General features: G+C 43.3%; 1 protein-coding gene across 7 annotated transcripts in view; it reads right to left on the bottom strand.

Moving 5' to 3' along the window:
- The window catches only part of LOC106603396 (connector enhancer of kinase suppressor of ras 2), a 50,077-nt gene that overhangs the window by 10,898 nt on the left and 11,293 nt on the right, over nt 1-27,886 (bottom strand). Inside the window, exons 3-16 of one of the 7 annotated variants that reach the window (XM_014197030.2) lie at nt 21,445-21,647; nt 18,586-18,673; nt 17,731-17,772; nt 17,461-17,580; nt 15,271-15,330; nt 15,063-15,131; nt 13,468-13,614; nt 6,518-6,651; nt 5,543-5,781; nt 4,899-4,988; nt 3,590-3,765; nt 3,396-3,444; nt 3,088-3,266; nt 2,844-2,917 (exon numbers count right to left, since the gene is read on the bottom strand). In XM_014197030.2, coding sequence (XP_014052505.1) covers nt 2,844-2,917; nt 3,088-3,266; nt 3,396-3,444; nt 3,590-3,765; nt 4,899-4,988; nt 5,543-5,781; nt 6,518-6,651; nt 13,468-13,614; nt 15,063-15,131; nt 15,271-15,330; nt 17,461-17,580; nt 17,731-17,772; nt 18,586-18,673; nt 21,445-21,647 — 1,670 coding nt within the window. Of the gene's footprint in view, nt 1-2,843; nt 2,918-3,087; nt 3,267-3,395; nt 3,445-3,589; nt 3,766-4,898; nt 4,989-5,542; nt 5,782-6,517; nt 6,652-13,467; nt 13,615-15,062; nt 15,132-15,270; nt 15,331-17,460; nt 17,581-17,730; nt 17,773-18,585; nt 18,692-21,444; nt 21,648-27,886 lie in introns of all 7 variants that reach the window. The other 6 variants (XM_014197029.2, XM_014197032.2, XM_014197031.2 and 3 more) reach the window with 6 other exon arrangements.

The following is a 27,886-nucleotide window of genomic DNA, read 5'->3' as shown; positions in this document are numbered from 1 at the left end:
GGGTTTGCTGGGCTGCGTCCCGACTCGGTTTGAGGGTTCTTGCCTGTTGCTGGATTTATTGTACCCTGCCTTGTATTTACGGCACTTTTGGACTGGTGTTTATTAAACGTGTTTTTCCACGTACCTTAGTCTCCTGTGCCTGACTTCACCCCTCCTGCATGTTAGAGTTGCATGACAACTACACCATAGAGAACCAAGGGCTCTCTATGGTCAGGGCTTGACACAGATGCAATGAGGTTACGACTGTTCAGAATGGTGATATGATACAAGGTTATGATTAATAAGTTAACTGTTTATGGATGTGATAGGTAAAGACCTTTTTAGAGTTTAATTCAGGAGATGGTAACTAGTTAAAGAGCGCTCTCGTGGTGCCCCAGATCCTAATCAGTTAATTGTTACATGATTAATTTAAATCGGGTAACAATTAAAGATAATTAGTTAATTTGATAAATAACAGTCTTCAGATTAATATTAAAGTCAAGACACGACAATATGTACAGTAACAGTGAAAAGTCTGGACACACCTACTGATTCAAGGGTTTTTCTTTATATTTACTATTTTATACATTGTAGAATAATAGTGAAGACGTCAACACCATGAAATAACACATGAAATCATGTAGTAAAAAAAAGTGTTAAACAAATTAAAATATATTTGGCCTTGAAGACAGCTTTGCACACTCTTGGCATTCTCTCAACCAGCTTCACCTGGAATGCTTTTCCAGCAGTCTTGAAGGAGTTCCCACATATGCTGGGCACTTGTTGGCTGCTTTTCCTTCACTCTGCGGTCCAACTCATCCCAAACCATCTCAACTGGGTTGAGGTCGGGTGATTGTGGAGGCCAGGTCATCTGATGCAGCACTTCATCACTCTTCTTCTTGGTCAAATAGCCCATACACAGTCTGGAGGTGTGTTGGGTCATTGTCCTGTTGAAAAACAAATGATAGTCCCACTAAGCGCAAACCAGATGGGATGGCATATCGCTGCAGAATGCTGTGGTAGCCATGTTGGTTAAGTGTTCCTTGCATTTTAAATTAATCACAGACATTGTCACCAGCAAAGCAACCCCACACCATCAAACCTCCTCCTCCATGCTTCACGGTTGGAACCACACATGCAGAGATCATCCGTTCACCTACACTGCGTCTCACAAAGACACAACCAAACATTTCAAATTTGGACTCATCAGATCAAAGGACAGATTTCCACTGGTCTAATGTCCATTGCTCATGTTTCTTGGCCCAAGCAAGTCTGTTCTTCTTATTTGTGTCCTTTAGTAGTGGTTTCTTTGCAGCAATTTGACCATAAAGGCCTGATTCACGCAGTCTCCTCTGAACAGTTGATGTTGAGATGTGTCTGTTACTTGAACTCTCTGAAGCATTCATTTGGGCTGCAATTTCTGAGGCTGGTAACTCTAATGAACTTATCCTCTGCAGCAGAGGTAATTCTGGGTCTTCCTTTCTGTGGCGGTCGTCATTAGAGCTAGTTTCATCATAGCGCTTGATGGTTTTTGCGACTGCACTTGAAGAAACTTTCAAAGTTCTTGAAATGTTCCGCATTGACTGACCTTCATGTTTGACAGTAATGATAGACTGTTGTTTCTCTTTTCTTATTTGAGCTGTTCTTGCCATAATATGGACTTGGTATTTTACCAAATAGGGCTATCTTCTGTATACCATCTTTACCTATGTTTTATGGAAAAAAAGGTTGGAAATAGGTGTCTCCATAATGATAATCTAAATAGCCTACCTACAACTGGGAAAAAGTTGTCACAATGTGCACACGTGCTGCTCTCTCTCCTCTCGCTCACGTGACACAGCCAATAAATGTAGTGCTCTCTCAACACACACACACACACACCCCTCTCCGGCCCTCCACGCCACTCACTCATTCAGCAACAGACTGCCTGACACAATTTTTCTGGAAACCCGCGAACATGCAACACAGATCGAACCTTTCTTTTTTTCTATCCAGCTAAATAAACACTCCGAACAGCCTACCGACCTCTCGGGGGCGTCTGCAAAATCCTAAAGCACACCGTTGCATCATTTTGTATCACATTCCAATGATAAAACTGGGGGGGGATCAAAAATGCAATTTCAAAATGTGGGGGGACATGTCCCCTTCCCCGTCCCCCCCGTCCCCGTCCCCAGTGAAAGTTGCGCCCCTGCGTAAAAGTGTATCCATCCAGAGATCTGTATATAATGGCGAGATGCTATTATCTCCGTCCTAACCATGGGAGTCGTTGTCCCAAAGGCAGGAAGGCAGGCGACACGTTTAAATCCAAAATAAGCCCATTGAAAAGCATTGGGCTTATTTTGGACAGATTTTGGCGAGAGTAAAACCTCTCGCTTCGCCTCTTCCCCTCTGATCCATCTCTGTCCAAAAAAGAAAAAACTGGTGCAATGGATTATAGGATTATAGTTAATTACCACGTTTCTGAGCTAAACTAGGTTGAATATTTGCGAACTACAACTCCCTTTAGCCCAGCGTTCCACATAGTTCTTGACTTGATTTCTGTCTTGAAAGATTTCTCCAGAGAAACGTCACGCTGGGCTCACAAAAAAAAACGAACTAAATGGAATTCAAGTAATTGAACCGACGTCGGCCAACTAGTTGTTTAATAACAACAACAAAAAATGAAATGTCGGTTAATCGCTCAGCACTAACTGTAAGTATTCTGGGGCACAAACACAGGTTGCATATACTGAACATATATTGTATTTAAAGACTCACACACTACATCCTCAATAGATTCAAACAAACACATGCCAAGGTTCACACAGACAAACAGACTACAAGACTCACATATTAATTTATTGTATACAAACACAAATACTCACTACTTCCTACGGCACTCAGATGCACGATCAATCTTGAATTCTGGGAGACTAACAAAGCCCTCTGCCTTTTCATCCTGAGGGAGGAAAAAACAGAATATCATACACTGTTCTGAGTCTGACAAACATTACTTTTCTGAGTTACAAAAAATATAGAGGTTAACATTTTCACAAGATAACCAAGATGCAGAGAGGGAGTCACAGTACAACAAATTAGCGAGTTTGTCCGTATCACTCACACACTCACCTCCTCATTCATGTACCAGTATAGGCAGGTATCTTTCAGGATGAACCAGTATTTCTTCCACTTCTGGGAGAAGTAGCTTTTAGCATCCTTCTTTTTCCACAGCCAGCCCTCACAGTCCCCCCGCCCCAGGTCCTTACATGAGATACGCCTCTTACTGATGGAGGACAAAGAGTCACCAGCTGTAGGGAGGAGAGAGGAGTATCAATGAAACAACTGTATTGGGTGGTCTGCATCAGATTACATTTATGTATGTTGTGTATATTTGAAACTGTACATGCGTTGTGGACTGTAGGTTGTGAATAACTCACCTTTACTCTTCTTTCTAGACCTTGAGCGCAGCGAGGATCGTTCAAACATCTACAAAATAACACACAGGAAAATGAGAGATATCAAACCACATTGATCTGTCTCCACTGTGCTCAGACCTCTATATATCTAATCATAATCATAACAAAACAACGCATCAGTGTTGTCTCAGGGCCCTGGGACCAATGGGACTTACATGGTAGAGGGAGGCGGATTCAGAGCCGGACGTGGAGACTTCCATCTGGAGGGCTGGAAGGAGGGCGTAGTGGGCGGGGCTTCCCTTGTCACTCTTCTTCCTGCTGCGTCCTGTCAGGTACTCCTCTGGCATGGCCTTGTCCTCACTCTGATTCACATAGCACAGCAGGGAGTTCTCTACGAGAGCAGGGGAGGTCAGCAATTAGATCACTTTGTCTAACGCAATTTGATTATATCGGCCTACTATGTGTACATCACTTCTACCTACTGAATATTCATTGTGCTGTCACTTTGTTACTACAAACTTTAAACAACAGCAAAAAACAAGCCAAAAGCCAATTCTAGAGATTGTGTAATGATTGCTTGGATGAAAAGGGACAGTTGGACTTAGTCATGTCATTAGGGCCTTGAGGCTACAGCAAGGCCCCTGATGAACATCCATCTGACTCTTATAGGCTAGTTTTGGGAGCCATGTCATTGGGCAGTGTAATTTATGTTTTGTGTAATCCTGTGGTGTGTCCAGGCATTCGGCTTTAGGGCTCTGAGGCTTTACTCGGTCTTGTCATTCAGACAAATGCCTAGGCTTCACTCAAACCCCATTACTGTACTGAACGAACAGAGCCATTTCTAAAGGATTGTCATTATTCTGATTTTTGCAAGACATCTTCCAAAAAAATTTAAAGAAATGTTGCTTTTAGGCAATATGTCAAGATACTGCCTCTTGCCAAATATGCGGATAAATATAGCACCCTAACTGATGCTGAAAAGCCCAGGGGAAAAATAAACTGACTGCCATTGGGAATAAAAAACACAACATCACAGTGGCTGCCTCTCAGACTGAAGCAAGGCCATTCGCTCTCTTCCTACTCTGTTCGCCACCAGGCCTGGCAGCAACCAATCAAACCAAGCAAATCTTGGGAAGAGCCTGGTTACAGTTGCCAAGGCAACGACATACCTTCAAGACCCAAAAGCAAAGAGAGAGAGAGAGGCAGAGAGTCACTGAGACAAATGGGTGAGATTGAAAGAGAAAGAGAGTAGGAGGTACTAACAAAGATACACAGAAAGAAGAGACTGGAAAAGAGGGACAGATAGAGAGGAGGATAGCTAATTCAGCATCATATCTATTATGCACTGAGCCCTGCGTGGCTGCTCAGCTTCCTAGTCCCTTGGCTAAGACATCTGAGATGGGGAGGCAGAAAACCCAATTATGAGAGATATCCACCCACTCACCTCTGCTGCTATAGCTCTCTCTTTCTGTCTCCCCTCTCTTTTTATCTCTCCCTTTCTCTCCATCCCGGCCTCCCACTCACCTCTCCTGCTCTCTCTCTTCAGCTTGGCCGGGTCTTCATAGTCTCCCACCCAGTTATATTCCACTGGCATGGAGATGGGCCTAAGCCTGCCTGGAGCACGCAGCACAGATAACACACAACATTACAGACCTACCCAGGAAAATCTAAGAGCTACAAACAGCCTATATTAACAATACAGTGACACAAACATCACAAACACAGCAGACATTGTATACAGATGTAGGATCTTCATTTTGCTACAGCAGGAAAATAATCCTGCAGCAACAGGAAATGTGAATTATTAAGTGTATTATAATTAATGGGGATTTTTGTAGGGGTTGATATACTTTTTGTTAGGGCAAATCAAGTCTGAAATGTTCAAAGTGGAAATTACAAACTTCAGAAGCATTTTTAAACAGAAATACACAACAAGTTTGCATTTCCTGCTTTGCAGGAACATTTTCGCAGCAAGAAAAGAGTGATCAAATCTGTAGGAAGTGCACCACATGCATCTCTCATACAAACACACAGCCTTGGACTGGGTCGTAACATATGTGGGGGATAGACATCCCACATACAAACAAACAGGCTTGGACTACCATACCATACAGTATATGGGGGACTGACATCACTCATACAAATATGCGGTTTGGACTGGGTCATACCATAAGTGGGGGTGCAGTCCCTGCGGACAGGTGGAGGCCCGTGGTTCTGGTCATATTCGTAGCAGTACAGAACAGCATCCTCCTCCACCAGAGGGAAACGTCGGCGACACTCCTGGTCCAGGAATGAGTTGGGGGACTCAGAGCCCTTGGCCACCGGGATGTCAGTTTGGAGGTCGTCGTCACCTGATAGATTTCCCTTGTCGTCTCTGCAGCACAGATCATGGAGAGAGTCTGTTCGCCTATGGAGCATCGACTGCATGGGTAAACTTCAACAAAGTTGAAGGCTGATACTACAAGGCTGATACTACAAGGCTGATAAATCCCCCCACAAAAGGGAACAAACTGACTAAATTCACAGTGAAGTAATTACACAGGTAAACCACTACAGTATTACAATGCAGTTAATAACATAAAACATAATCAAAGTACAACATACAGTGACTACACTGTGTAATCCCTCTAGTAAGGCATACAGTATAAACAGTGACTACACTGTGTAATCCCTCAGGTAAGGCATACAGTATGAACAGTGACTACACTGTGTAATCCCTCTGGTAAGGCTGGTAAGGCATATAGTATAAACAGTGACTACACTGTGTAATCCCTAAAGTAAAGCATACAGCATAAACAGTGACTACACTGTGTAATCCCTAAAGTAAGGCATACAGTATGAACAGTGACTATACTGTGTAATCCCTAAAGTAAAGCATACAGTATGAACAGTGACTACACTGTGTAATCCCTAAGGTAAGGCATACAGCATAAACAGTGACTATACTGTGTAATCCCTAAAGTAAAGCATACAGTATGAACAGTGACTATACTGTGTAATCCCTAAAGTAAAGCATACAGTATGAACAGTGACTACACTGTGTAATCCCTAAGGTAAAGCATACAGTATGAACAGTGACTATACTGTGTAATCCCTAAAGTAAGGCATACAGTATGTCAAAGTGAGGCAGCTTGTGTGTGTACCTGGGGGCGTATGGTTCCTCAGGGGGCGGGGGGATGAAAAGGTCCTGCAGGGCACAGCTGTCCCTCCTGGAAGGGGTGCTCAGGGTACTGGTGGGTGTGGCCACACTGCTGCTGGGGCTCTGAGGGATGATGGGCTGTGAGGAGAGAGATACCTAGTCAGTTATACAACTGAATGCATTCAACTGAAATGTGTCTTCCGCATTTAACCCAACCCCTCTGAATCAGAGAGGTGCGGAGGGCTGCCTTAATCGAAATCCACGTCTTCGGCGCCTGGGGAACAGTGGGTTAACTGCCTTGCTCAGGGGCAGAATGACAGATTTTTACATTGTCGGCTCTGGGATTCGATAACCTTTCGATTACTGGCCCAACGCTCCTACCCGCCAGGCTACCTGCTGCGGGGGAGAGAGGGTGAGTTTTCTGACATACTGCTGTGATGTGTAGTTTCATAATAGATTACGATCAATCAAACCATTAAAGCTTCAATATTTAGGAAATGCTAGTCTTGTTTCTCGATTGGAGAATGGCTAGAGGCAGGGTTAGGGAAGGGAACATTGATTTGATCCTTTGCATTTGATGAATTATAAATCATAAATCAATAACTGAATCTGGATGTATGATGAAACGAGGAGGAGGAGGGTACAGAGAGGAGAAGAGAGGTAGCAGAAAAGAGGTAAAGGAGAAGGGGGGAGGAGATGAGCGGGGGATTAGGAGGCGGCAGAGCTCTGACGCGCTCCAGTTGGTCAGGGCCCCAGGGGGAGGGAGGGAAACAGCACTTAGCCCAGCGTGGGACTCAGAGGGGGACAGGGATAGAGTCACATATGCCCGTCTCATCTCCACACATACGCTTCCCTCCACGCACTAGTTCAGATACAACACCGATATTAAATAATTGTTTGGGGTAAAATATGACAGACACAGAGACAGACACATTCACAAAAAGTCACTGCTTTAACGAGACCCACAAACAAGGAATGCACTCTCCTGCTTGCATACTCACCATGCACAATCAGGCACATACTATGCACATACAGAAGTTCACATACCCTCTCAGTCATTAACCCACTGAAAAGATAGTGGTATACAGTACATAAATCACCTCTCGCTAACACACAGGGCTCTATTTTAAAAAACCTAACGCAATGGTAAATCTTATCACTGGTGGTAGCGCTATAGGTCCTGGGTGTGTCAGAAATACTTTTGCTATTTTCACAGCAGCAATTTATGAGCGCATAGGCTGGCGGTGGTGTGAAAGGGCTAGGTTTAGATTAATAAACAAGTTGTAGGTGTGATGAGAGCTTGGCCACTCACTGGTCAATCAATGTGTTCCATGACTAAATATTATTTTTTATTTCACCTTTATTTAACCAGGTATGCCAGTTGAGAACAAGTTCTCATTTACAACTGCGACCTGGCCAAGATAAAGCAAAGCAGTGCGACACAAACAACACAGAGTTACACATGGGATAAACAAACATACAGTCAATAACACAATAGAAAAATCTATATACAGTGTGTGCAAATGTAGTAAGATTAGGGAGGTAAAGCAATAAACACGCCATAGTGGCGAAATAATTACAATTTAGCAATTAACACTGGAGTGATAGATGTGCAGAAGATGATATGCAAGTACAGATACTGGGGTGCAAAGGAGCAAAAATATAAATAACAATATGGGGATGAGGTAGTTGGGTGGGCTATTTACAGATGGGCTATGTACAGGTGCAAGGATCGGTAAGCTGCTCTGACAGCTGATGCTTAAAGTTAGTGAGGGAGTGTCAAGGTTGTGCGCTACTGGTACGAAGTCAGGTTCAGGAGAGCAGTGAGTTGTGATCAGGCGCACTTTATTTGGCAGAGGCATAAAAAACAGACGCAACTGCGTCCAAAAACCTCCAGCCACAGGTAAAAGTAAACAGGCGCGAAAACACTCACAAATATACAAATGTATGACAAATACATACAACGGGTCAAAATACGATACCTGGGGGAAAACCAGTCAAGCACATCACACTAAACACGCAACACAACAATTCCACACAAAGACATGGGGGGGAACAGAGGAATAAATACATGCAGTGTGATTAGGGAATGTAAACCAGGTGTGCAAGGAACAAGACAAAACAAATGGAACAATGAAAAGTGGAGCGGCGATGGCTAGAAAGCCAGTGATGTCGACCGCCGAACGCTGCCCGAAGGAGCCGACTTCGGCGGAAGTCGTGACAGGGAGATATGTCTCCAACTTTAGTGATTTTTGCAATTTGTTCCAGAGAACTGGAAGGAAAGGCAGCCAAAGGAAGAGTTGGCTTTGGGGATGACCAGTGAAATATACCTGCTGGAGCGCATGCTATGTGGGTGTTGCTATGGTGACCAGTGAGCTGAGAAATGGTGGGGCTTTACCTAGCAAAGACTTATAGATGACCTGGAGCCAGTGGGTTTGGCAACGAATATGAAGCGAGGGCCAGCCAATGAGAGCATACAGGTCGCAGTGGTGGGTAGTATATGTGCTTTGGTGTCAAAACGGATGGCACCGTGATAGACTGCATCCAATTTGCTGGGTAGAGTGTTGGAGGCTATTTGTAAATGACATCGCCGAAGTCAAGGATCGGTAGGATAGTCAGGGGGTATGTTTAGCAGCATAAGTGAAGGAGGCTTTGTTGCGAAATAGGAAGTCAAGTCTAGATTTAATTTTGGATTGGAGATGCTTAATGTGAGTCTGGAAGGACAGTTTACAGTCTAACCAGACACCTAGGTATTTGTAGTTGTCCACATATTCTAAGTCAGAACCGTCCAGAGTAGTGATGCTAGACGGGCAGGTGGGTGCGGGCAGCGATCGGTTGAAGAGCATGCATTTAGTTTTACTTGCATTTAAGAGCAGTTGGAGGCCACGGAAGGAGTGTTGTATGGCATTGAAGCTCGTCTGGAGGTTAGTTAACACAGTGTCCAAAGAAGGGCCAGAAGTATACAGAATGGTGTCGTCTGCGTAGAGATGGATCAGAGAATCTCCAGCAGCAAGAGCGACATCATTGATGTATACAGAGAAAAGAGTCGGCCCAAGAATTGAACCCTGTGGCACCCCTATAATACCGCATGAGGTTGTCTCAAGTTGTGTAGGTTATTGACGGTCTTTGACTTGCTGGGGGCACGGAATATTCTCGTCCTAGTCCACTTTGGAATGATAACAACTACGGTTTATTAAATAGCATAAGCTACAGTAACGAGTAAAAAAAAACATCCAGTGTTTGCTCAATATGTTTAGAGTGTTAGCAGTCAACATTGTTGTAATTGCCTTAAATATTTACACGCCTCAAATATTGCCACTCCTCCCATCTCAGCGCAAGTGAAATGCCACCCTATTCCATATTTACTATAAAGTAACCACTAAAAAGGAGGACCTTCTTGATGCAATTAAAGCCTTTAAGTCTGGGAAAACTCCAGGGCTGGATGACATACCAGTTAAAGTAGAATATCAAACCTTTTTTTATGTACTCGGAGGACCGTTATTAGCATGCTTTAATCACTCTTGTAAAAATGGTTGATTATCCGATACTCAACAATAAGGTCTGATTTCACTATTACTGAAACAGGACCCAGGTGGTAAATATAAAGATCCAGTCCATTTAAAAAATTGGAGGTCCTTTACACCTCAGTGTTGTGATGCAAAAATTCTAGAAAAATGCATAGCGCATAGAATTAAAAAGGTACTGTCAGATAGTATTACTCCTATTAATCCAGTTTTCTTTTACATGGACAATACATTGGAGATAATATACAGTGCTTCTTCCATTTAAGAATGATGGAGGCCACTGTGTTCTTGGGGACCATCAAATGCTGCAGAAATATTTTGGTACCCTTCCCCAGATCTGTGCCTCGACACAATCCTGTCTCTAAGCTCTACGGAAAATTCCTTCGACCTCATGGCTTGGTTTTTGCTTTGACATGCACTGTCAACTGTGGGACCTTACATAGACAGGTGTGTGCCTTTCCAAATCATGTCCAATTAATTTAATTTACCACAGGTGGAATTCAATCAAGTTTTAGAAACATCTCAACGATGATCAATGGAAACTAGATGCAGAGGGTCTGAATACTTATGTAAGTAAGGTATTTCCTTTTTTAATTATTATTATACATTTGTCATTATGTGGTATTGTGTGTAAATTTACTGTAATCCATTTTAGAATAAGGCTATAACGTAACAAAATGTGGAAAAGGGGAAGGGTTCTGAATACTTTCCGAATGCACTGTAAGTACTGGAAACAATAGAACACTATGACAAATCTGGGAAACCAGGCCTGGTATTCATAGCTGACTTTGAGAAGGCTTTTGATAAAGTGTACTATATTACATATATGATCTAAAAAAAAAAAACTTTTACATTACCGTGTCGTTTACCAATAAAATGGTCTGACGGGGAAGTGGAAATACTCTGTATTCATATCCCAAAAGAAAGAAATGTTCTTAATACAATACATTTTAATAGAAAGTTAGCAAAAATACATAAGATATTGCTACCATGGAAAGGAAAATATCTGTCTATTTGTAGAAAAATCACCCCGAGTCATATCCCAGTTAACCTATTTGCTTATGGCCCTGCCTACACTTAACGACTTGTTTTAAATTATATGAGCAAAACATATTCAATTTTATTTGGAACGGCAAGTCAGACAAAATTAAACGGGCCTATTTATATAATTCATCTGAATTCGGAGGACAGAAATGATTAAATATTAAAGCATTAGACCTCTCACTAAAGGCTTCAGTCATGCAAAAGCTATACTTAAATCCGAACTGGTTCACTAGCAGATTAGTAAGAATGGCTCACCCCGTGTTCAAGAATGGCCTTTTCCCCTTTATTCAGATTACAACCTCTCACTTTCACGTTATTTGAAAATGAAATAATCTCCTAAATATTGCTATTTTTAAAACAAACCAAAGAAAGTTGGTTGCAATTTCAGTTTAATCCACCAGAAAAGACAGAACAAATATTATAACAAATATTATGGTTAAACTCAAATACACTAATTGATAAAAAAGCATTATTTTTGGAGGAACATTTTTTTTAAACGGTATAATCTTTGTAAATGATATCATAAATAGGACTATTCGAGTTATGTCACACATGCAGCTAACAGAAATAAATGGAAATGTCAGCTCTATCCAAAATTACAACCAACTAATTGCAGCAATACCTCAAAAATGGAAGAGGCAAGATGAAGGGGGAGAAAGTAAGGAACTTGTCTGTCAGCCCTGCATTAAAGGCCAAAATTGGTTAAAGAAAATTGTGATGAATAAAAAAGTATAAGAATCAAAACATTTACAGCTGTGCCATACAGATTCAAAAATAGTTGGGAAGAGATTTTCGATGTACCGATTCCATGGCACTGATACACAAAATAATGCCAGATTGAAAACATAGAGTTTTTTTTATTTAAATGATTATTCAAAATTCTTGAAACCAATGGTATGTTAAATACAGTTCATTCGGAAAGTATTCAGACCCTTTGACTTTTTCTATATGTTGTTACGTTACAGCCTTATTCTAGAATGGATATAAATTTAAAAATATAAAAAAAAATATATATATATATATATATATATATATATATATATATATATATATATATATATATATATATATATATATATATAATAAAAAAAATCTATCTACACACAATACCCCATAATGACAAAGTGAAAACTGGTTTTTAGAAATGTTTGCAAATGTATTAAAAATAAAAAACAGAAATACCTTATTTAATTAAGTATTTAGACCCTTTGCTATGAGACTCAAAATTGAGCTCAGGTGCATCCTGTTACCATTGATCATCCTTGAGATGTTTCGAACAATTTGATTGGAATCCACCTGTGGTAAATTCAGAGAGGTGACCAAGAACCCAATGGTCACTCTGGCAGAGCTCCAGAATTCCTCTGTGGAGATGGGAGAACCTTCCAGAAGGACAACCATCTCTGCAGCACTCCACCAATCAGGACTTTATGGTAGAGTGGCCAGACGGAAGCCACTCTTCAGTAAAAGGCACATGATAGCCTGCTTGGAGTTTGCCAAAAGGCACCTAAAGTACACTCAGACCATGAGAAACATGATTCTCTGGACTGATGAAAACAAAATTGAACTCTTTGGCCTGAATGCCAAGTGTCACGTCTGGAGGAAACCTGGCGCCATCCCTACGGTGAAGCATGGTGGTGGCAGCATCATTCTGGGGGGGATGTTTTTCAGCAGCAGGGACTATTCAGGATCAAGGGATTGATGAACGGAGCAAAGTACAGAGAGATCTTTGATGAAAACCTGCTCCAGAGCGCTCAGGACCTCAGACTGGAGCGAAGGTTCACCTTCCAACAGGACAATGACCCTAAGAACACAGCCAACACAACGCAGGAGTAGCTTCTGGACAAGTCTCTGAATGTCCTTGAGTGGCCCAGCCAGAGCTGGAACCCGATCGAAAATCTCTGGAGAGACCTGAAAATAGCTGTGCAACGACACTCTGCATACAACCTGACAGAGCTTGAGAGGATCTGCAGACAATAATGGGAGAAACTCCACAAATACCCAAGAAGACTCCAGGCTGTAAACGCTGCCATAGGTGCTTCAACAAAGTACAGAGTAAAGGGTCTGAATACTTATGTAAATGTAATATTTAATTATTTTGTATAATATTTTTTGGGGCAAAAATTTCTAAAGAACAGTTTTTGATCATTATGGGGTATTGCGTGTAGATTGATGAGGGGAAAAAATATATGGGAGATTGGAAATGATTGGAAATGATGCAGACAATTACATTGATAGAAGCCACAATCTATCTGCAATATTAAAGCTGATCTAATTTAAAAAATAATAATAATAAAGAACCACTATTAAGGGAATAGTTTGTGATTTCAGATTCGGCCAAATGTATACCCATTCATCAGTTGTGTGGAGGTTGAATGTGTTGTCATACTTGCAGGGCTAAGGGTTTCCATCTCATGTTCTTCAGTAGTGCTGGGGTGGATGTCAGCGTGCTCTGTGGGCGCTTCTTCAGAGTCAGCATAACACCCCCAGGGTCCCCGCGCAAAGAATTCACCAAGTTCTTCAACTGCCAGCCCACCTAGTGCCACATGCCAACACACACACACACACACACACACACACACACACACACACACACACACACACACACACACACACACACACACACACACACACACACACACACACACACACACACACACACACACACAATGAAAAACACATAGGACAACATTTCACACGAGCATAGTAGTAATCATAGGGTAGTTCTATAACAGTATGTAAACGTAAGATAAATGTGGATGGACAGGGAGATCATATTTGTTTTTAATGAAATTAATGACCTTCACCAGAGCATGCTCTCAGCCAGAGAAGGTTAGCATTTTTTAAATGTTTTCTGTAGGGTGTTACAAAATCAATGTCAAAATGTATTTTTCTTTGACCTATGTCATTATCAATTACATAGAATGAATCATTAGATTGTTCTTTACAATATTATAACCTTAATATACTTGTATTTGACAGTGTTGATGAAATAAGAATGTTCATTTGCTGTGACCGTTGCTAGTTTAGACTGTGCAACTCTTGGTTGTATCTCTTCCATATTTGGCGTTGTGAGGTGGTACCATTTGGAGGTGTTTCCAAATGGTTGGACCAATCAAAATCAACTTGATATCTTCGTCATTTTCACCTCCAGATCCTTGGCTTTCATGGCCTATAATGGCGATCACTCTAAGTTGAGAAGGGCCGTTTCTATGCCGATTTAAAGGGAAAGACTCAGAAATACACTACGAAAACAGGAACAGATTGTCTTCGCAAAGGGTGGATATTGAAATTCAATCTCTTAGCTTTGTAAATAAATATATATTTAGTATCATTTTAAGTATTGTATTCAGCAGATTTCATTTAGAAAAAGCCCATGTTTTCACTCCTGAACCTGCAGCCACTAGTTAGCTTGTCAGTTGAGTTTCGAAGTTAGCGCCGTTCTGCCACGGAGTAGCGCCACAGAATTCTATTGAGCAGTGACCACTTTTTTATCATACTGTGATGACATTCCATTCACTCTAAACATGCTAAATTCTCAGAGTAAATTGGTTGTAACGTTTGAACCATATATAGTAGAGACATGGGGTTTGGACTATTGTTTTTCTGATGAAATTCTATATTGACTGGACTTTTTTTTTAATGCAGTCAGATGAACACTCCAAACAGCCTACCCCGACCGCTCGGAGGCATCCGCATGGTCCTAAAGCACACCGTCACATTCCAATGATAAAACTGGGGTTGACAAAAATGCAATTTCAGAATGTGGGGGGGGGGATGTCCCAACCGTCCCCAGTGAAAGTTGCAACCGTTTGTATTAACCTTGAATGAATGAATCCTTTCATGGGTGAACATCTTAAATGTTGCATTGACTACTACTGCTATCTTGGCCAGGTCACCCTGGAAAAAAAGACCCTGCTTCTCAATGGGTTTCTTCCTGGTTAAATAAAGGTAAAATAAAGGTTAGAAAATAGAGAGACGCACCACTGTCTGATGATTGACCTGGATGACTTCATCGCCTGCATGAATTTTCTTACAGCGGTCAGCCAGAGACTGATGGAGAGGAAGAGACACATCACACAGCTATAAAAACACTGATGGGCCTGATGCTGTTCAGAGTCATTAGGGAGATTCACTGTGACACTGCCTTGAGTGACACATCTCCCTCTGACTGAGCATGATAGATACTCACTCCCTCTGTAGTTCCAGTGATGACATGCAGGCCATCATATGTCGATTTGATGTACATGCCCTATAAAGAGACAGAGAGAGGTAGCTTAGAGCCATAGCCTGATAATAGTTTGCACATCCATATACAGAACATTACAAACACAAACACATAAATGCATACAGTACAAAGTTACAAAAAACATCCATAAATCCATACTGTACATATTCAATCGGACACTGTCACTCAGAGAGACAAACAGACAAACATACTCAAATGTTCAAGCCTTTCCTCAGAGTGCATAACAAACAGACACACAGAAACGCACACACGCGCGCACACACAGACACACACACACACACACATTCAGTGCATCTCAGTCTGAGTGAGAAGAGAGTAAGAGGTTTATTTTTGCCCCAGTCTGCCCACTCCTCTGTTCAGGATCTATTGACAGTCCTGTATGTGAAAAGCTCTGTTGCCTTCTGTGTGCTCTGTGGCCCTCTGTGTGCGTTTGTGTGTGTGGGGGGGTGGAAGTTTACAGCCCCAAGCAGGACAGTCATATCAACAGTTGAAGTCGGAAGTTTACATACACCTTAGCCAAATACATTTAAACTCAGTTTTTCACAATTCCTGACATTTAATCCTATAGAAATTCCCTGTCTTAGGTCAGTTAGGATCACCACTTTATTTTAAGAATGTGAAATGTCAGAATAATAGTAGAGAGAATGATTTATTTCAGCTTTTATTTCTTTCATCACATTCCCAGTGGGTCATAAGTTTAGATACACTCAATTAGTATTTGGTTGCATTGCCTTTAAATTGTTTTACTTGGGTCAAACGTTTTGGGTAGCCTTCCACAAGCTTCCCACAAAAAGTTGGGTGAATTTTGGCCCATTCCTCCTGACAGAGCTGCTGTAACTGAATTAGGTTTGTAGGCCTCCTTGCTCACACATGCTTTTTCAGTTCTGGCCACAAATTTTCTATGGGATTGAGGTCAGGGCTTTGCGATGGTCACTCCAATGCCTTGACTTTGTTGTCCTTAAGCCATTTTGCCACAACTTTGGAAGTATGCATGGGGTCATTGTCATGGTCATTATGACCAAACAGTTCTATTTTTGTTTCATCAGACCAGAGGACATTTCTCCAAAAAGTACGAACTTTGTCCCCATGTGCCATTGCAAACCATAGTCTGGCTTTTTTTATGGCAGTTTAGGAGCAGTGGCTTCTTCCTTGCAGGGCGGCCTTTCAGGTTATGTCGATATAGGACTCGTTTTACTGTGGATATAGATACTTTTGTACCTGTTTCCTCCCGCATCTTCACAAGGTCCTTTGTTGTTGTTCTGGGATTGATTTGCACTTTTCTCACCAAAGTACGTTCATCTCTAGCAGACAGAACGCGTCTCCTTCCTGAGCGGTATGGCGGCTGCGTGGTCCCATGGTGTTTATACTTGCGTACTATTGTTTGTACAGATGAAAGTGGTACCTTCAGGCGTTTGGAAATTGCTCCCAAGGATGAACCAGATTTGTGGGAGTCTACAATTATTTTTCTGAGGTCTTGGCTGATTTCTTCTGATTTTCCATGACATCAAGCAAAGAGGCACTGAGTTTGAAGGTAGGCCTTGAAATACATCCACAAGTACACCTCCAATTGACTCAAATGATGTCAATTAGCCTATCAGAAGCTGCTAAAGCCATGACATCATTTTCTGGAATTTTCTAAGCTGTTTAAAGGCACAGTCAACTTAGTGTATGTAAAAATCTGACCCACTGGAATTGTGATACAGTGAATTATAAGTGAACTAATCTGTCTGTAAACAATCGTTGGAAAAATTACTTGTGTCATGCACAAAGTAGATGTCCTAACCGACTTGCCAAACTATATTTTGTTGACAAGAAATGTGTGGAGTGGTTGAAAAATAAGTTTTAATGACTCCAACCTAAGTGTATGTAAACTTCCGACTTCAACTGTAAGCGCAAGTTAGGGCAAACATGCAGGTTTTAGATAACGGTTTATATCCACATACTGTACTGTACAGGACAAATATACTAATTAAATACATAGTAGTTACTCTAAAAAATCTATTACCCAGAAGAGTGATCTGTCACCCAGAAGGAGTGCATGTTTTGTAGTTGTGTTAGAGAAAGAAAGAGAGAAGGTAAGTAAAAGGTACAAGACCTTCTAGTCTGTACGTCTGAGTATCTGGGGAGTCTTACCAGTCCCTCAGTGGACTTGATGTTGGCCAGCTGAACCACCTCCAAATGGGCTGACTGGGACACCATCGGGTCAGAGGACAGAGAGATGATGTGATCACACACTCCAGATAGAGTCTTACACTGTAGACAGAAAGGATGGAGAGTAGGGAAAGAGAGAAAACAGGGATTTTAGATGGATTAGGGATGAGTCGCCAGACAGTAACTGAGTTATGGGGACTCTAATTATGTTTGGATGCATTGAAAGGAATGGAAATAAGTGGGCCCACTCACCACATGCAGAATCTTATTTTCTGTCTCATACACAGAACAGTCCTGCCAAACAGAGGGAGATGGAGAGGCAGAGGTTACCACAGGACAACGTGTCAGAGAAGTGATTATTCCAGTTATAACAAGGTGGCAATATGCAAAGAACAGAGAAGTTCAGCACTGATGCCCCCCTCCCACACAAACACACACAAACAGTCTGCTACGAGTCACTCTGCCTTGTCGGGGGCATGAGTCCCTCTCTACGCTCCTTCTCTCTCTCTACAGACGATATCTCCTGGCCATCAGATAGACTCCACAGACAGCCACACATGGATGAAACCTCCGCTGCTCTACCTGCTGCTCTTTGTAAACACCTCTGCAGCCTTGGACCAGGCCCTCTCGTAGAGCCTGTACCCGAGCCAATCCCTGCAGGACCAGGCCTGAACTCACCCTTCCTCTCTCCCCGCAGCCCTCCTCCTACAGTACGTTGTCCTGCTCTAGTGAAGATGGATGCCTCTATACAGTCACAGCCTTCCCCTATTTATATCTATTGGAACAGTTCAGTTCTGCTCCCGCAGTAGGAATTAGAGCAACACAGAGAAACCCATCCACATCCTCCCAGCGTACACACATACTGTATGATAGGCAGGCAGGCTGTCATGCTCTTTACAAAAGGAAAGGCTCCATTTAAGTAGCCAGAGGCTGTCTTTGCTCAGTTGGCATGATGACACATACAGTTATTTCCAATAGCAGAGCAGAGAACACAGGTCCTGTGTTGACTAACTCAATTTAAAAAGGCCTTTGAGACATGTTTGTTATAACAGTGGTTAATGCTAGCTAGTGGTACAGCTGTATATGGGACTGTGTTTGATGGCTTGCCTGCTGTACAATCGTGGTGAGCTCTAGACACAGCTGAATCACATTGTTTCTTGTCATGGAGTAGTCTGCCACTGCTGCGAACGGAGACCTGAAAAAGAAGTAGCACCTGGAATGAACCATTAGATCATTCTTCATTCTGATCCCTTTGAGTGGACAATGCATGTGGGTGAATATGATGTGTGTATTGTGTGTCATATTATATATGACAATGACAGTTATCTATGAAGCTGGTATTGTTCAGTTCTTAAACTAGAGTGCAAGTCTAGGGAATCAAACTAATAATGCAGCTTTCATACAAGTTGTCTACTGCATATGATAGTCTTAATACACCCACCCGTCCACACGCACACACACACACACACACACACACACACACACACACACACACACACACACACACACACACACACACACACACACACACACACACACACACACACACACACACACACACACTGTCTGGCAGCAACTCACAGAGGACCTGAGGAGGATACACAGCAGCTCTTAACAGCTCTCATCGCCAACCTCTCAAAAACAACCCTTACATAAAAGCTTTACTCATCCTTTGTTCGTCAGCTGATTGCTCATGGAGATTATGTAAGGACATAGACTTTTGAGTGGTCGAAAACAGACCCTGTCTGTCTGCTACCCAGTGAGCCATCTCTGACCCTTGACCTCTGAATTAATTATGGGTAAATGTTCATATGACACCCTATGGGTCTGGACCAGTGGCGACTCGTCATTCAGGTCAGGTGGGGGCAACAACAACAAAAATGTGGGGGGGGGCTTCCCTGTTTTGCTTGTTATTTTGGCATTTACATGTCACATATCAGTTTGCAAACAATGTAAATAAACAAAAATTGAACTGAGTTAATAAAAGTGCATACAAACATGGTCTCTTTTCTGTTTTCTTGAGTAAGGCAGCTCCAAAATGCAGGTGTTTCAGCCTAGCTCAGTGCTTTCTGTGGTGGTGGGGGTAGCCAGCATGATTGGCTCAGTTTTCTGTCACTCATGGGACAGTACGTCACCCCCAATTCTAAGGTTAGAGCGCGAAAATGTTTGCCCCTTGGGTTCTGCTATAGAGTTATATTAGAAGTGCCCATCCAAGAAGGCTCAAGATCATTGGCCACAGACAGAATGACATCAAATCATGTTATATCTACAGTAGCTTTAATTGGACCAAAGTCTTAGCTAGCAGTCATTATCATGAATCAAGTCAACAATCTACTGGCAAATTCTTTTTAATCCTTGTCATATGAAGAGAAATAATGAAGAGAAAGTATAGATAAAACGTATCGGTGCTCATTGGCCATTGGAAATAAAGATTACACAACAAGTTGGAAATCGCAAATACAACAATGAGTCGTTTGGAAGGAATCAGTGGCTAACTGCAAGCAGTGCAAAGCAATAAGTAACAGTAGCCTGCTATTCAATCGAGTGGCTGTGTGTTTTCTTTTCCGAGTTCCTACCATAAATCCAGAGAATGCCAGACTATGATGACAAAGTTTGATGACAAAACCGCTGCGTCACCTTCATGTTTAAGTGAGCAAATCACAAGCCAAGATGAGTCCAAAAATGTATTGTATGCTGCTGCATAAATTATGTAATATGCAATGGAGATATGTATACTGTAGCTGAGACAGTAATACTAAACGTATGTTGTGTGGTAAGCTGTTAGTAGCACATGTGCCTCACCCTAATAATTTGGTCCATTTTCACCGAGCTTTCATTGACTGTTTATATGTAAGAACGGCCTATGTTCTGAATTCTGTCACTGTACATTTCAGAAATGCTGAACAAATAGTTTTATTTACTACGTGGCGGCAGGTAGCCTAGATCGTTGGGCCAGTAACCAAACAGTTGCTGGATCGAATCCCCGAGCTGACAAGGTAAAAATCTGTCGTTTTGCCCCTGAACAAGGCGCTTAACCCGCTGTTCCCCGGGCGACGAAGACATGGGTGTCGATTAAGGCAGCCCCCCGCACCTCTCTTATTCAGATTTCCGTTGAATGCATTCAGTTGTACAACTGACTAGGTATCCCCCCTTTCCTTTAAGTCCGTTGTCTCTCACTCATTATTGACTTAATCGAAATTACGGATTGCCTCTTATCCGCTTGTCGTCCTCTTTTGCCATAGTTTGTACATCTCAATTGTCATTAGAAACCACATTTGTTTAAGCAAGTCAGCCATATCAGCTACGTTTTTTTTTAAAGGCAGTAAATGAGGCTGAATGAACTGTAGCAGTGGTAAGGTGTTGGGACTGTTGTTGGGACAGCATTATGCAGGCCCTAACAGTTTGTGGCCACCGTTTGAGTGCAATTAATGTATTCTTTAGTGTTGTGGCTTTGCTGGCATGCATCCCACATCTTTTTTTGTTTGCCCCACCAAGACTCACATGCTAAAACCGCCACTGGCCTGGAAAAAAGTAGTGCATTACATAGGGGACTGTGTGATTTGAAAAACAACCTATGAGAGTAGTCTGTGTATGACAGTGTGTCTCTGAGCATGTACAGTGTGTACAGATGCGGTCAAATATATTACTGCACTTTACAATGAAGTGCAATGAAGTGCAATGGAGCCGAATGTTCTGTTCTGAAACTTACCACAGGTCAGATAAATTACACAATAAAGAGAATCACTTGCCACCAACAACATTCATTTGAATGATTTACTTGTTTTACTTAGAAGTGAAAAATGATGTATGCGATTACGTGTGTGTGTGTGTGTGTGTGTGTGTGTGTAGTGTGTGTGTGTGTGTGTGTGTGTGTGTGTGTGTGTGTGTGTGTGTGTGTGTGTGTGTGTGTGTGTGTGTGTGTGTATGTGTATGTGTGTGTGTACTGTTGCTCTTTGCAAATCTCACCTATCCAGCCATGCCAGCAGGCTCTTGGCTGCAGCGATGAGGTCCACCACAGAGGTGAGGAAGTCGTTGGGCAGCTTGTGGGTGGCGCGGCCGTCATAGTGACCACTGCGACGCCTCCCTGTGATGAAGTTCTGCAGGTTCTTGGCTGAGGCATTCAGCTTGTGGGATAGAGTCTTCAGATTCTCTGTCTCCAGACCGTAGTTCTGAGAGAGAGAAAGAGAGAGAGAGAGAGAGAGAGAGAGAGAGAGAGAGAGAGAGAGAGAGAGAGAGAGAGAGAGAGAGAGAGAGACAGAGATAGAGAGAGAGAGGAGACAGAGACAGAGAGAGAGAGAGAGAGAGGAGACAGAGAGAGAGACAGAGAGAGAGAGAGAGAGAGAGAGGAGACAGAGACAGAGAGAGAGAGAGACAGCAAGAGAGAGAGAGACAGAGAGAGAGAGAGAGAGAGAGACAGAGAGAGACAGAGAGAGACAGAGAGAGGAGATAGAGAGAGAGGTAGAGAGAGAGAGGAGACAGAGACAGAGACAGAGACAGAGAGAGAGAGAGAGAGGAGACAGAGACAGAGAGAGAGAGACAGAGAGAGAGAGAGAGAGAGAGAGAGAGAGGAGACAGAGACAGAGAGAGAGAGAGAGAGAGAGACAGCAAGAGAGAGAGAGACAGCAAGAGAGAGAGAGACAGAGAGAGGAGATAGAGAGAGAGAGAGAGAGAGAGAGAGAGAGAGAGAGAGAGAGGAGACAGAGACAGAGAGAGAGGAGATAGAGAGAGAGAGAGACAGAGAGAGAGAGAGAGAGGAGACAGAGACAGAGAGAGAGAGAGAGAGAGAGAGAGAGAGAGAGAGAGAGAGAGAGAGACAGAGACAGAGACAGAGAGAGAGAGAGAGAGAGAGGAGACAGAGACAGAGACAGAGAGAGAGAGAGACAGCAAGAGAGAGAGAGACAGAGAGAGGAGATAGAGAGAGAGAGAGAGACAGAGAGAGAGAGAGAGAGAGACAGAGAGAGAGAGAGAGAGAGAGGAGACAGAGAGAGGAGATAGAGAGAGGAGACAGAGACAGAGAGAGAGGAGATAGAGAGAGAGGAGACAGAGAGAGAGAGAGACAGAGAGAGAGAGAGACAGAGAGAGAGAGGAGACAGAGACAGAGAGAGAGACAGAGAGAGTGCGAGGAGACAGAGACAGAGAGAGAGAGAGGAGACAGAGAGAGGAGATAGAGAGAGAGGAGACAGAGACAGAGACAGAGGAGATAGAGAGAGAGGAGACAGAGAGAGAGACAGAGAGAGAGACAGACAGAGAGAGAAGAGACAGAGAGAGAGAGAGAGAGAGAGAGAGAGACAGAGAGAGGAGACAGAGACAGAGACAGAGAGAGAGATACAGAGAGAGAGGAGACAGAGAGAGAGGAGACAGAGAGAGGAGACAGAGAGAGAGAGAGGAGACAGCGAGAGAGAGAGAGAGAGAGAGAGAGAGAGAGAGAGAGAGAGAGAGAGAGAGAGAGAGAGAGAGAGAGAGAGAGAGAGCGAGAGAGAGAGAAAGAGGAGACAGAGAGAGAGAGAGAGAGAGAGAGAGGAGACAGAGAGAGAGAGAGGAGACAGAGAGAGGAGACAGAGAGAGAGGATTTGGTTGACTCTCGTTGTCATTATCACCGTGATGTTATTGTTGTTTTATTTGGGATTTTGGATGATTTCTGTTGTTGTATGTTTCTACAGAACCCTCATGAAGAGGAGATGGTTCGTCTTAATGGGTTTTAACCTGTCGATATCAATTCAAAACAAACTACAGAAACTTCAGAGCCAATATAATACACAATTACAGAAAGTTCACTGCCATGGAGTGCATTTCACTGCCATGGAGTGCACACTAGAGTCAAGAAGATCTTGACTCTAGTGTGTGTAGAACAAAGTGCACACTAACCAGTAAGTCACATCCATTACATGTGAAGGCAACTAAAGGAGAAAATTAAAGGTTACTAACTTTCCCAAAAGCTGTAAATATACTGTATGACAATGTTGTTTAGATAATCAAGTCAACAGTAATCATAAAAATGCTCCCTAAACTCATTTTCACGTTAACATTGTTCACCCTCATTCAAAGGAAGGGAATGTGGCATAAACACACAATTCACTGTAACATGTTTCTTTCCATACAGGCAGAGAAAGTAAGGGATTAAAAGTGTGTTAAATAAAAAGCCAGTCGTACTGACAGGAGCTCACAGGGAGTCTAGCCTGCCTGCTTATGCCTGCCTCTGTGTGACAAACATGCGAGGATCTAACAGAACCAGTGACCCATCAGACCCGCCCCCCACTCCCCCTCCAGCTGTCACCTCGCATGTGTGGGGAAACCAGAATACTCATTACCCGCTACCCACAATGCCCCGCTGCACGTGGGGGCCTGTGGGCGTCTGTCATGAGAGGGTTTCTTGGAGGGGGGCTGGCCGATGAGTAATCATATTTAATACAGTGCCTGACTGTGCCTGACTGACTGACTTAACCAAATCCCAGTTACATAAGGGGCTTTGGGAGTGAAGGCGAGCTTACCCGTACGGCTAGGGAGGATGAGTGGGCTTCAGATAACATCTGTGACCTCTGACTGCTGACTCTCTATCCCCTCCTCTCTCTATCCCCTCCTCTCTCTATCCCCGCCTCTCTCTATCCCTTCCTCTCTCTATCCCCTCCTCTCTCTATCCCCTCCTCTCTCTATCTCTCCTCTCTCTATCCCCTCCTCTCTCTATTCCATCTTCTCTCTCTATCCCCTCCTCTCTCTATCCCCTCCTCTCTCTATCCCCTCCTCTCTCTATCCCTTCCTCTCTCTATCCCCTCCTCTCTCTATCCCCTCCTCTCTCTATTCCATCTTCTCTCTCTATCCCCTCCTCTCTCTATCCCCTCCTCTCTCTATCCCCTCCTCTCTCTATCCCTTCCTCTCTCTATCCCCTCCTCTCTCTATCCCCTCCTCTCTCTATCCCCTCCTCTCTCTATCCCCTCCTCTCTCTATCCCTTCCTCTCTCTATCCCCTCTCTCTATCCCTTCCTCTCTCTATCCCCTCCTCTCTCTATCCCCTCCTCTCTCTATCCCCTCCTCTCTCTATCCCTTCCTCTCTCTATCCCCTCCTCTCTCTATCCCTTCCTCTCTCTATCCCCTCCTCTCTCTATCCCCTCCTCTCTCTATCCCCTCCTCTCTCTATCCCCTCCTCTCTCTATCCCTTCCTCTCTCTATCCCTTCCTCTCTCTATCCCCTCCTCTCTCTCTATTCCATCTTCTCTCTCTCTCTCTCTATCCCTTCCTCTCTCTATCCCCTCCTCCTCTCTCTATCCCCTCCCCCCCTCTCTCTTTATCCCCTCCTCTCTCTATCCCCTCCCCCTCTCTCTGTCTATCCCCTCCTCACTCTATCCCTTCCTCTCTCTATCCCCTCCTCTCTCTCTATTCCATCTTCTCTCTCTCTCTCTCTCTCTCTCTCTCTCTATCCCTTCCTCTCTCTATCCCCTCCTCCTCTCCCTATCCCCTCCCCCCTCTCTCTCTCTATCCCCTCCTCTCTCCCTATCCCCTCCCCATCTCTCTCTCTATCCCTTCCTCTCTCTATCCCCTCCTCCTCTCTCTATCCCCTCCCCCCCTCTCTCTGTCTATCCCCTCCTCTCTCTATCCCTTCCTCTCTCTCTATCCCCTCCTCTCTCTCTCTCCATTCCCTCCTCTCTCTATTCCATCTTCTCTCTCTCTCTCTCTATCCCCTCCTCCTCTCTCTATCCCCTCCCCCCTCTCTCTCTATCCCCTCCTCTCTCTCTATCCCCTCCCTCTCTCTCTATTCCCTCCTCTCTCTCTCTATCCCCTCCCTCTCTCTAGCCCCTCCTCTCTCTCTATTCCCTCCTCTCTCTCTCTATCCCCTCTCTCTCTCTAGCCCCTCCTCTCTCTCTCTATTCCCTCCTCTCTCTCTCTATCCCCTCCCTCTCTCTAGCCCCTCCTCTCTCTCTCTCTCTCGCTCTATTCCCTCCTCTCTCTCTATCCCCTCCTCTCCCTCTCTATCCCCTCCCTCTCTCTAGCCCCTCCTCTCTCTCTCTCTCTCTCTCTCTCTCTCTCTATTTAATCCTATCTCTCTATATCCCCTCCTCTCTCTATATATCCCCTCCTCTCTCTCTATCCCCTCCTTGCTCTATCCCCTCCTCTCTCTCTCATCACTCCTTCCCTCTCACCATCAAATAAACATGCTTTGTAAACAACAGGTGATAACTAACAGTGAAATGCTTATTTACGGGCCCTTCCCAACAATGCAGAGACAAAAATAATTATTAAAAAATAATAATAAATAATAATAAAAAAAAGAAAAATAATAACACAAGGAATAACTACACAATGAGTAAAGATAACTTGGCTATATACACAGGGTACCAGTACCGAGTCGATGTGCAGGGGTACGAGGTAATTGAGGTAGATATGTACATATAGGTAGGGACAAAGTGACTAAGTAACAGGATATACTCTGAGTATACCAAACATTAGGAACCTTCCTAATATTGAATTGAACCCCTCTCTTTTTCCCTCAGAAAAGCCTCAATTCATTGGGGCATGGACTCTACAAGGTGTCGAAAGCGTTCCACATGGATGCTGGCCCATGTTGACTCCAATGCTTCTCACAGATGTGTCAAGTTGGCTGGATGTCCTTTGGGTGGTGGACCATTCTTGATACACACAGGAAATTGTTGAGTGTGAAAAACACAGCAGTGTTGCAATTCTTGACACAAACCGGGGTGCCTGGCACCTACTACAGTACCATACCCCGATCAAAGGCATTTCAATATTTTGTCTTGCCCATTCACCCTCTGAATGGCACACAATCCATGTCTCAAGGCTTAAAAATCCTTCTTTAACCTGTCTCCTCCCCTTCATCTAAACTGATTGAAGTGGATTTAACATGGATCTATGAAGTGGATCATAGATTTCACCTGAATTCACCTGGTCTTAATGTTTTGTACACTAAGTGCATAATAAACAGTAACAACAGCGTATGTGATGAGCCAGAAGAGTTTGTGCAAAAAGGGTCAATGCAAATAGCCCGGGTAACTAGAGTTGACGTCGGAAGTTTACCTACACTTAGGTTGGAGTCATTAAAACTCGTTTTTCAACCACTCCACACATTTCATGTTAACAAACCATAGTTTTGGCAAGTCGGTTAGGACATCTACTTTGTGCATGACACAAGTCATTTTTCCAACAATTGTTTACAGACAGATTATTTCACTTATAATTCACTGTATCACAATTCCAGTGGGTCAGAGGTTTACATACACTAAGTTGACTGTGCCTTTAAACAGCTTGGAAAATTCCAGAAAAGTATGTTATGGCTTTAGAAGCTTCTGATAGGCTCATTGACATAATTTGAGTGAATTGGAGGTGTACCAGTGGATGTATTTCAAGGCCTACCTTCAAACTCAGTGCCTCTTTGCTTGATGTCATGGAAAAATCTAAAGAAATCAGCCAAGACCTCAGAAAATAAATTGTAGACCTCCACAAGTCTGGTTCATCCTTGGGAGCAATTTCCAAACGCCTGAAGGTACCACGTTCATCTGTACAAACAATAGTACGCAAGTATAAACACCATGGGACCACGCAGCCGTCATACCGCTCAGGAAGGAGACGCGTTCTGTCTCCTAGAGATGAACGTACTATGGTGCGAATAGTGCAAATCAATACCAGAACAACAGTAAAGGACCTTGTGAAGATGCTGGAGGAAACAGGTACAAAAGTATCTATATCCACAGTAAAACGAGTCCTATATCGACATAACCTAAAAGGCCGCTCAGCAAGGAAGAAGCCACTGCTCCAAAACCGCCATAAACAATCTGGTTTGCAACTGCACATGGGGACAAAGATCGTACTTTTTGGAGAAATGTCCTCTGGTCTGATGAAACAAAAATATAACTGTTTGGTCATAATGACCATCGTTATGTGTGGAGGAAAAAGGGGGAGCTTGCAAGCTGAAGAACACCATCCCAACCGTGAAGCACGGGGGTGGCAGCATGATGTTGTGGGGGTGCTTTGCTGCAGGAGGGACTGGAGCAGTTCACAAAATAGATGGCAACATGAGGAAGGGAAATTATGTGGATATATTGAAGCAACATCTCAAGACATCAGTCAGGAAGTTAAAGCTTGATCGCAAATGGGTCTTGCAACTGGACAATGACCACAAGCATACTTCCAAAGTTGTGGCAAAATGGCTTAAGGAAAAACAAAGTCAAGGTATTGGAGTGGCCTTCATAAAGCCCTGACCTCCCTCCTATAGAAAATGTGTGGGCAGAACTGAAAAAGAGTGTGCGAGCAAGGAGGCCTACAAACCTGACTCAGTGACACCAGCTCTGTCAGGAGGAATGGGCCAAAATTCACCCAACTTATTGTGGGAAGCTTGTGGAAGGCTACCCGAAACGTTTGACCCAAGTTAAACAATTTAAAGGAAATGCTACCAAATACTAATTG

Source organism: Salmo salar, chromosome ssa04 (assembly GCF_905237065.1).
Source record: "Salmo salar chromosome ssa04, Ssal_v3.1, whole genome shotgun sequence".
In the NCBI taxonomy this organism is placed as follows: domain Eukaryota; kingdom Metazoa; phylum Chordata; class Actinopteri; order Salmoniformes; family Salmonidae; genus Salmo; species Salmo salar.
The sequence above is the reverse complement of the archived record's forward strand: the minus strand, read 5'-3'. Positions and strand labels throughout refer to the sequence as shown.